A 10196-nucleotide genomic window follows, 5' to 3' on the forward strand; every position below is an offset into this window, starting at 1 on the left:
AGAAAAATAATCAAGTGGTTGAGAAAATCCAATCACATCGGGATCGAGATTCCGATCCGTCACATTGTTATCAAATCAAATTATCAAGCTGGAGTCATTAACATTTACCCTCCAGCTTGAGGGGGGCTATTGGAGAACAAAGCCACCATGAAAACAAAACGACAACAATAACAGTTAATTGATTAACTATATAGTTAATTGATTAACTAGGTAAGTGTTAATCGATTAACACAAATGTTAATCAATTAACTGGTTAGAAAATCAAGTGAAGCATCGGTTGAACAATTATTGTAATTTTGTATATTTTACATGTTTTACACATTTAATACATGTTGAATTGTTTTACAACATGTGTTTATTAGTTTGTTAGAGAGTTAGTTAGGTTAGTTTCATTGTTTGCTTTACAAGGCATTGTATATAAACAACACTCTCTTGTATCATTTCAAAAAATGAGAAATATCATAATATTCATTTTATGCTTTCGCATTATTTTCGTAATACGCTCCGCAAAGATTGCTGAAAATGTGTTGTAAATTGCAAAGCTACAGGTAGAAACTTCAATAAAATGATCGTCCATAAGATAAGAAGTCATTACTAACATAATTATTCAATGGGAGAAAAGGCACCAACGAAAACGAACATCAACAAAAATAGAATATAGTGATATAATCTCATTGAGAATGATCGTTGAATGAAAATGAAATTACTACTAACATAGTTCATTAATTAGAGAGAAAAAAACACTAGTGAAATGTTCATCGGTGTGAAAATTACCATATATAAATAAATGAAGAAAGTGAATTGTGCATGTAATTGTGAGGTTAGAAAAAATGAATGAATACTAACAAAAAGATAACATAGTAAATGGAAATGACTAATTGGAGTTCCGAGTTTTCAGCTTCTTGGCAGCGGAATAGTGATCGAATAGGTCAGAGAGGATGTATCGCTCTAACACCATGTAGAAAGTTTATGATGGTAAAAATTGGACAAACTCAAATATGAGTCAGTCAAAATAATTTATTACATATGCAAAAATTGATACAAATGATAAGATAATAATAACCCAAATAATAACTAACAAGAAAAGCACAAACTATAAATAAATTTAAATAAAATAAAATAAACTAAATCCTAAAAAAGATGATATTTTATCAATTCAAATTTATCTAACAATATTAACATTTATTTTGTTACCAAATTAAATTAAGTTGTAAGTCTTTTTTCCGACCATTAACTAATCACATACAGGACAAATACTCCACTAATACCATCTATATAAAGAAATTACCGGTGAAATTTACTGCCTAGCATCACATATTATTATTTGGGTTGGAAAAACAAAGGTCTTGAATGAATTTCACCAAAAGTATGGCAAACTCATTGAATTCCTATTGAACCAAAAATTCTAAGACATTTCCTTCCTTTTCTCACAACCACTAGAAAACGTGAGGACCAGCACCCTATCCGTTTCTTTTTTTGATACAATCACCCTTTTTGTTTATTTTCACAAACCTTTAATCCCATATATAAATGATGCACATTAATCCTATACCATTCCCTCATAATAACTATACCTGCTACAGACCCTAAAAGCAAAAGATTTTCAACAACAATGGCTTCAAAGAAAACCCTAGCTGCATTCCTGATCTGCATGGTGATTGCTATGGCCTTTGTTGAAAAGGCTGAAACACTCTCTGATTGTGCCAAAGAATGCATGCCTGTGTGCTTGAAAGAGAAAGGTTCTACCATTGATGCATGTAGCCCAGCTTGTGAGGAATACTGCAGTCAGTATGCTTCAAAGAACAAATAATGTCTTGGTATATAGTGTCATGAACAGAGGCAGTTGTGGATAACATAATGTGTTTTAGGCAAGGCCTTCTTTTATGGTTATTTCTTATTACTGTATAGATTCATTGTTGTCAACCAAAAATACTATAAGCATTCCATAGTTTTTTTTTGGATAATTGGTTCTGTAGAAGTATAATAAGACCAGTATCATTATTTATATGCTAGAGGGAGATATCAAAAAGGGGCATTCACCTTTTGAAGCAAGGAAAAGAAAGATGAACATAATTTTTTGTCCAAAAAGAAACATGTTCCTCTTTGCTATCCTTTTTAATGTAATAAAACATTATTGTAATAAAAATATAATTGGGTACGGTTTGTAACTAGCTATTAACTAGGAGACCGGCCCAATTTTTACATTTAACTCTTCCATATTTGATAAAGTTTCTCTATATATATTATTCCTTAATATCTTGTTAATGTTCATCATTTAGTATTATGTTATTGTTTGATTCATATAGTCAATCTCATGTTAGGATTTAAGCAAATAAGTAAAATTCAATCCAAAAAACTAATCTATTAATTGAGAGAATCTCATAACAAAAATATCACATTAAATTTGCTATGTTATCTCATGTGAGACTTTTAACATCCCAATTGAGGCATGTCACCTTATTATTCCTCAAAGAATGGAGTCATGTCTAGACATATTATTTTAAAAAAATAGATTGGCAAAACTTATTTTGGAGAGGAGTGTACAAGGGTCGAGGTTAGAACTCAAGTGCTCGTGCTTAATGTGTCACCGCTCTACCAATTAAGCTCATTCTTGACGATCGAGTCTACAAATTTCCGCTAAAGAAATGGGCAATACACTCAAGTCCTCAAGAAGTTAGAGGCGTAATGGGAGGGATGTATACAATGGGAAGGTGACTTTCATTCCATTCCATTTGTTCCCTTCCCTTTCTTCTTTTGTTTGATAGGCAAATATTTTGATATGAATGGGAAGAGGGACATTGTGCAGCTACCGAAGTTTATACCTATGTCATTATACTTTATGTCTCACAACTTTGTCATCTGAGATAACTCTAGAGGATTTTCTTCATTTTCCTTATTATTTCATTTTATTTCATTATCCTCAAAAACTTTCAAGTATAACATAAATAAAAGATACTTAATAAAATCTTGAGAAAGTAATTAACCATTTTATAACATCAATAGTAAATTATATTAATATCCTTTGAGTTTTAGTTAAATTATATAAATTTTCCCTCCATTTTTTACACCTATAAAAGAATCGCTAATTTATATGCATACATTACACTGACTAGTCCTATATGAGAAATAAGTGTGATCTGTTAAACAAAAAATGTGATAAGTATAACTAGGTTAAACAAAATATGGTATATTGTTGAAACAAATCCAAATTATATACGAGTCAATATATTTTTATTATTTTTTATTCGTTACAATATAGTATAAGAGGATTTAAATAATATATCCTTAGAATTATTGATGTATTTTATAATAAACTAAAAATAATGAAAATGTATTGATTCGTATACTTCTGGACTTGTCTCCATACTATATCATATTTTGTTTAACTAAATTACATGTATTATCATTTTTTATTTAAAATATCACACTTATTTCTCATACATGAGTAGTCAATGTAATATATGTATATAAGTTAGGAGGTTTTATAGGTGTAAAAAATAGAGGAGTAACTTATGTAATTTCACTAAAACTCATAAGGTTTGAATGTAATTTATTCTAACATCAAATATTTCTCACAATGAAATTAACCATTCAAAAACCTTTTTATTAATAAGTTAAATTTATTAGTAATTTTAAAACAAAAAATGGGCCTTAGGAGTTCTACTCCTCCATTACCTAAGACCTCCCACAACCCTAAGAAAGAGTGCGAAAATTGAACTGAATAATATGAGAAAAAATACATTTGTACATTATATCATATGTGAATATTGGATTCACAGAATTAAATTAAAATTTGTAGAGTTTTAGGTCATTAAGTGTGAACACCTTAATTTAAACCAAAATCAACTATGAATATTGAGTTCATGAATTTTAGAAGTGGTTGTGTTATCATTGGTATTTATAAATATTGTAGACAATTGAGGGTAAGTTGATGTTTGGATGCTAAAGCAGAGTAAGCTATCTAATAAATATGTCGAAACAAAATCATAATAAATAAACTAAATGTCATATTTTAACTCAAATATTAAGTTAATGTATTTATGAATTCATTTACTTGAAAACCTTCATTTGATTAATTTTTTTGTTAATAAAAAATAATAATATATTATGAAAACACAATGGGTGTTAACCCAATACAAGAAAAACAGAAGAAGAAAAACAGAACTACAAAGAAAAGAGAATACAAGATCAAGGGTCTACACACTTGTTTGCAAAGACCAAACTATTTGGTCCGACAGCAGCAGAGAACCATCCCCAAGATCAATATGGATTAGATCCATAATCTGAATATAACCAAACTCCTTCCTCCCAAAAATACAGTCATTTCTCATCAGCCAAATGGACCATAAGCAAGAAAACCAAAGCATCAACCAAAAGTAGCTACCTTTGGAATTTCTACACAAACTCAAATAAAGCTTCAAAAAATCAATACAATTATCATGCATAACAATGGAGCAACCTAACCAATCATATAAGCATTTCCAAACACTCGTAGTAAACACACAAGATATCAGCAGATGGTCGATAGTCTCTATATCCTGATTACAGAAAACACATGCTAGATCTGTTTCAAGCTGACTAATTTGACGCTTAAAAAGTTCTGCTTTTGTTGCAATTTTCCACCTGAGTACCTACCATACAAAGCAACAAATCTTAGAAGACACACACTTCAACCACACCTTCCTAAGCAACAAACCCAACTCCGATTGAGAATCATTCAACTATACTAAGTAGGCAGATTTCATCTCATACACCCCTGACAAAGATAACCTTCCTCTGAAAAAGGATTAATCATATCCAGCAAATTCTTTTCTAAGCTAACCTCCCATACAAACAATCTTCTCCTCAACCCAACTTTTCAAACCCAAGAACCGCTTAACCACTCCCTTGACTTTGACATGAGAGTTGTTTTATCATCTTCCACCTAGAAAAGTCTCGGAAAGGAATCCTTTAGAGAGCCCTGACTAGCCCACACATTAGTCTAGAACCTAGTATGATGACCATCCCCTAAAACCCTCCACACATTTGAAGAGAACCAACTAGAACCCCCAAGAGAGTCACCACTCGCCTTAGAAACATCTTTCCACTATAGAGAAGCAGCAACCGAAACAGAGGTAGGAGAAACAAATTCATACTTTGACTTAATGACCCTAGCCCATAAGGCAACCAGCTCAACGAGGAATCTCCACTTCCATTTCCCTATTAAAGAGTCATTAAAAAGAGAAAGAATTTTAACACGAAGACCACCCACCTCTTTTGGTTTACAAATCTCCTCCCAAGACACCCAAGCAATCCCTTTCCCCCCGATTTTGAGCCCCAAAGAAACTTCCTTTGCAACTTCGTCAAACTGAGGAGGACTTTCTTTAGAGCATTGAACAAGGAGAGAAAATAAATCAGAATATTAGCCAACACTGCATTCAGAAGAACAACTCTCCCGCCAAAAGAAATAAATTTGCTCTTCCACGAAGCAAGCCTATCAGCAACATCATCAATCACCATAGACCAGGTAGAAACCCTCTTTGGACTAGCCCCCACCGAAATACCCAAATAACATATCCACCTTAACTGAGAAGCACATTCATCAAAAAACATATCCACCTTAAACCCGAACAAGGAACTTTTACTGAAGTTCACTTTCAGCCCATAAACCAACTCAAAAAGGCAAAGGATACTCTTTATGCACCAAAGGTTATCAACACTTGGTTTAAACACCACAATTATATCATCCGCAAATTGTAGTTCAGAAACTTCAACTTCATCTCTACTGACCTTATACCTTTCGAAGCAGTCAGTAGTCCTCGCGCTGCTAATAAGGCATGCAAAGCCTTCAGCCACTAAGAGAAAAAGAAAAGCAGCAATTAGATCAGCTTGACGAAGACATTTGGAAACTTGGAATTTTTTAGAGTGGCTACCATTTATCAAAACCGAAATCATAGTCGAAGATAAGCAAGCTCTGACCCATCTCCTCCAAGTAATCGGAAAGCCAAACCTTTGTATCATATACTCTAAAAAGCCCAATTCACATAATCACAGGCTATTTCAAAATCCACTTTGAGTAACATGCACCCAAAAGCACTTTTCTTGGCCGAATGAATCACTTCGTTAACCACAACTACCGCATCCAAAATGCTCCTATTCTGGATGAAAGTCGACTGAGAAGGCGAAATCAAAGACTCAATGACCATCTTCAATCTAAGATTGAGAACTTTGGACATAATTTTGTAGAGAGAGCCCACCAAAGAGATAGGTCTATGATCATGAATTTTATTGGGTTGGAATCAATGCCAAAAACAAACAATTCAAGCCTTTCGGGATCTTCATATTCCCATGGAACTCCTTGATAAAATGACAAATGTCAACCTGAATAACATCCTAGTACTCCTGGAAGAATTGAAAATTAAAACCATCCAGACCCAGGCTCTTGTCGCTGGCACAACTCCAAACAACAACCTTAATCTCCTCTTCACTAAACGGAGCACAAAGAGACACATTCTGATCTATCGACAAAGAGTTGAAAACCACCTCATCTAGTGTAGGTCTATCAAAATCCTCTTCCCGGAACATGTTTTCAAAGTAATTAGAAATACCCATACAAACTCTATCCTCATCCTCACACCAATTCCCATCAATGAAGATACCAGCAATTTGATTCCTCTTACGCCTACTATTGATACAAGCATGGAAAAATTACGAATTTGCATCCCCATCCTTCAACCATTGATGCCTAGATTTCTGAATAAGGAGACTATCCATCATCTGAGACACCCTCCACCAATCCGCCATAAGCTTCTTTCTACCCAAGATTTGATCGATAGAAAGATGATCAACTTCACTACTAAGTAGCAAGTTGGGTTTTGAGGCACCCAAAGTGGTTTCTATTCCACACTTTAATAACACTTACAACCTCCTCAATTTCTCCTTTAACTAAAAAGTTGCCCACCCATTCTCCTAGGGACCATTCCAAGAAGCCGAAACAAAGGCCATAAAATCTTTGTGATCCAGCCAACAGTTATTGAATCTGAAAGGAGAAGGCCCAATCTTCACTTTTTTATAAGACAACAATAGAGGACAATGATCTAAGAAGGATCTAGGAAGAGCTCTTTGGGAAGCATCCTACCATAGAGAGAACCACCCAATTGATAGAAAAATTCTATCTAATATACTCATACAACTCCCCCTAGTTGGAACCAAGTGAAGCTCCTTCCAAGCAGAGGCAAATCAACCAACTCCATATTTCTAATCCAATCATTAAAGAGGAACATTTCCCTCCTACAGTCTAGCAGGACACAACCTTTCCTCTCATAAGCTTCTCTCACTGAATTAAAGTCTCTTAGGACACACCAATAATCAACACCAATAGACAACCTAAGTTTAACCAACTCGTCCCAAAGTAACCTCTTCTACACGAGCTGGCAAGGAGAGTAAACATTCACAACACAACAAGACCTCTGACCATTCAGCCACAACCCATTTATGGCTAAAAAGCCATCTCCATGGATCCAGTTAATTTTCCTGAATTTAGTACAGCCCCACACACTCAAAATGCCACCGGACCGCCTAAGAAAGGGGATATATTCTCAATCGCACACTATATTACCAAGAAGCAAGCATCACAATCTGTTATCAACAACTTCCAACTTTATTTCTTGAAGAGCCAAGAAATCTATATTATTACATATACCCATTTTTTCACCTCCCTTTTTGATTCTCCCACCCAAACCCCTAATATCGAAAGAGGCACAAATCATTGACCACGCTTCTTAACCCTATGATTGGAAGTAGAGGACCCAATGTTATCCCTCATCTCTATCTCATTAATCATGTCTAGAATAGTAGCCTCATCACCCTTGTAAGAAACACCCAACTTTTTAGCAATCTTCCAAAGCTTTCCAGCAGAATGCTCTTGGTTTTTGAAATGCAAACTATTAGATTTCATGACATGGGAGTCATTTAGAATTACTGATTGAAGAGTTAAAATTGGTCTTTGGGATCTTGTTTTTCAATACTATTCTCCTCTTATTCTAGCACACCTTTTCACTCCCTTCTTTTTTTTTTTATTCTTAGAATTAAGTAAATGGAACTTTTGGGGGGAAAAAATAAAGAGTTATGAATGATAGGCTTACTCTTAGCTTTATTTTTAGCTTTGGTCACATTTCCATTTGTCTCCAACGGAGCAAATTCATGGCAAACATCCTTCATCTTATCCATCTCTGTATTTGAAGAGGAGCCAATTTCATACTTTGAGTTATGACAGAGTTGTTGATAACAATAAAAATTTCTTGGACATTTCATCAAATACTCTATATGCAACTTTTACGATTTATGACATAAGAAGCTGACGAAGGTGACAACATTACATTTTCAAATAACAAGGAAGTGTACACTAGTCCAAAAGCTATAAAAACATGGCATTATAATCAGCAATCTATAACCGAGAAATAGATTGATCTTTATAACCCCACATGCAACAAATATTACATGAAATGAGAACACTGGGGCAAAACCCATTAATAAATAAATAACTTATAAAGCAAAAACAAAAACATTATGGGAAGAGATACAGTAAGTAGAAAAAAAAACTTACTCCACATTATAGTCCTTTATTTTCAAAAATCCAAATTGGTAAATTTAAACCATTAGATTTTTCAAAAATTAATTATTAGGATGTGGAGTAAATTTTTCCGCTTCTCCCAAACATTATTATAACCATGATATAGAAACAATAGCTCATAAAACGAAATCAATGATACAAGAGAATAACAACATATACCTAGATGAAAAGAAAAATGGGAACATCTTTGGATTTGAGAAAGGAGCGACTAAGAATGCGGGAAAGGAATATAAATTCCCCTTCCCAATGAGAATACTTAATTTTACTGTTTTATTGGCTCCTTAAACTTGGTAAATATGAGCTGAAATTTTAAATGTTATCACACTATCTTATTAGGCCAAAGAGGATTAGAATTCTCCAAACATACACCAAACTCTATAACACTCAAAAAACTGAAAACCTCTCTTTCACTCCACCGTCCACCCATTAATGGCCGCCGCAGCACGGCCACCGCTATCAACACCTGCACCAGAACCCGCCATAACACTCCCCGGAACAACCTCATTGGGGCACCCGATCTTCACTCGCGTCCGCCTGGCCACCCCTTCCGACGTCCCCCTCCTCCACAAGCTCATCCACCAGATGGCCGTCTTCGAAAATCTCACCCACCAATTCTCAGCCACCGAGTCTTCTCTCTCCTCCACCCTCTTCCCTTCCACCACACTACAACCCTTTCACTCCTTCACCATCTTCATCCTCGACATATCCCTAACCCCATTCACAGACACACCAAACCACACAAACCCTCTCTACAACCCCACTGAGAAAGTTGTGAACTTAGACCTTCCCATTGAAGACCCAGAAAGGGATACATTCAGGGTTGGAAATAGTGATACTTTTGTTGCTGGGTTTGTTTTGTTTTTCCCTAACTACCCTTCTTTCTTGGCGAAGCCAGGGTTCTTTGTGGAGGACCTGTTTGTGAGGGAGTGCTATAGGAGGAAAGGGTTTGGGAAGATGCTGTTTTCAGCTGTTGCTATGCAGGCTGTGAAGATGGGGTATGGGAGGGTTGAATGTGGGGTGTTGGATTGGAATGCTAATGCTATCAACTTTTTTGAGGAAATGGGTGCTAAGAAGTTGCATGAGTTGAGGATTTGCAGGCTCACTGGTGAAGCTCTTCAGGCTTATAGAGGTACTGATTGAGCATAAAGTTCTTGTTATGATGGAATAATATTGTTATAGTTGTTTTGGTTAATCATATTATCTAATGGAAATTATGTTTAAATGGAGTTTGAAGCTGTATGGGCTGTGTTATTATGTGGACTGTGAATAAAATGCATGGTTGTGCGTTTTTTTCTAAAGTTATTTGCAATGTTATTATATGATCTTCCCACCATTTAAATCATTTAACCTATGTACTGTATTTTGGGTTTGATCTCATAATAGATGAAGTTGATTATAAAGGAAGTCTTCAAATAATAATTAAGAAGTGACAAAATGTATACAATAAAGATGAGTAAGACTCGACCCTACTCGCTCACCTCATTTAGTTTGATCATGATCAAACCCAAATATGTTCGGATTTCATTGAGCCTAGGGACGAGTTTAGGTTCAAAAATTAGACACCACCAATATTTAGGGTTAGATA

The 10196-nt window shown here is 34.8% G+C and overlaps 1 protein-coding gene across 1 annotated transcript; it reads left to right on the top strand.

Annotated features, from left to right (window-relative positions):
* On the top strand, positions 8970-9866 carry LOC109346042 (probable acetyltransferase NATA1-like). The gene has a single exon (XM_019585398.1). The coding sequence runs from the start codon at positions 9041-9043 to the stop codon at positions 9749-9751; it is 711 nt and encodes a 236-aa protein (XP_019440943.1). The 5' UTR covers positions 8970-9040; the 3' UTR covers positions 9752-9866.

This window comes from Lupinus angustifolius, chromosome LG04 (assembly GCF_001865875.1).
Source record: "Lupinus angustifolius cultivar Tanjil chromosome LG04, LupAngTanjil_v1.0, whole genome shotgun sequence".
Lineage (NCBI taxonomy): Eukaryota > Viridiplantae > Streptophyta > Magnoliopsida > Fabales > Fabaceae > Lupinus > Lupinus angustifolius.

Bases quoted from the DNA above. Each gene is read 5' to 3' on its own strand.
- LOC109346042 (XM_019585398.1), top strand. From the start codon at position 9,041: ATGGCCGCCGCAGCACGGCCACCGCTATCAACACCTGCACCAGAACCC.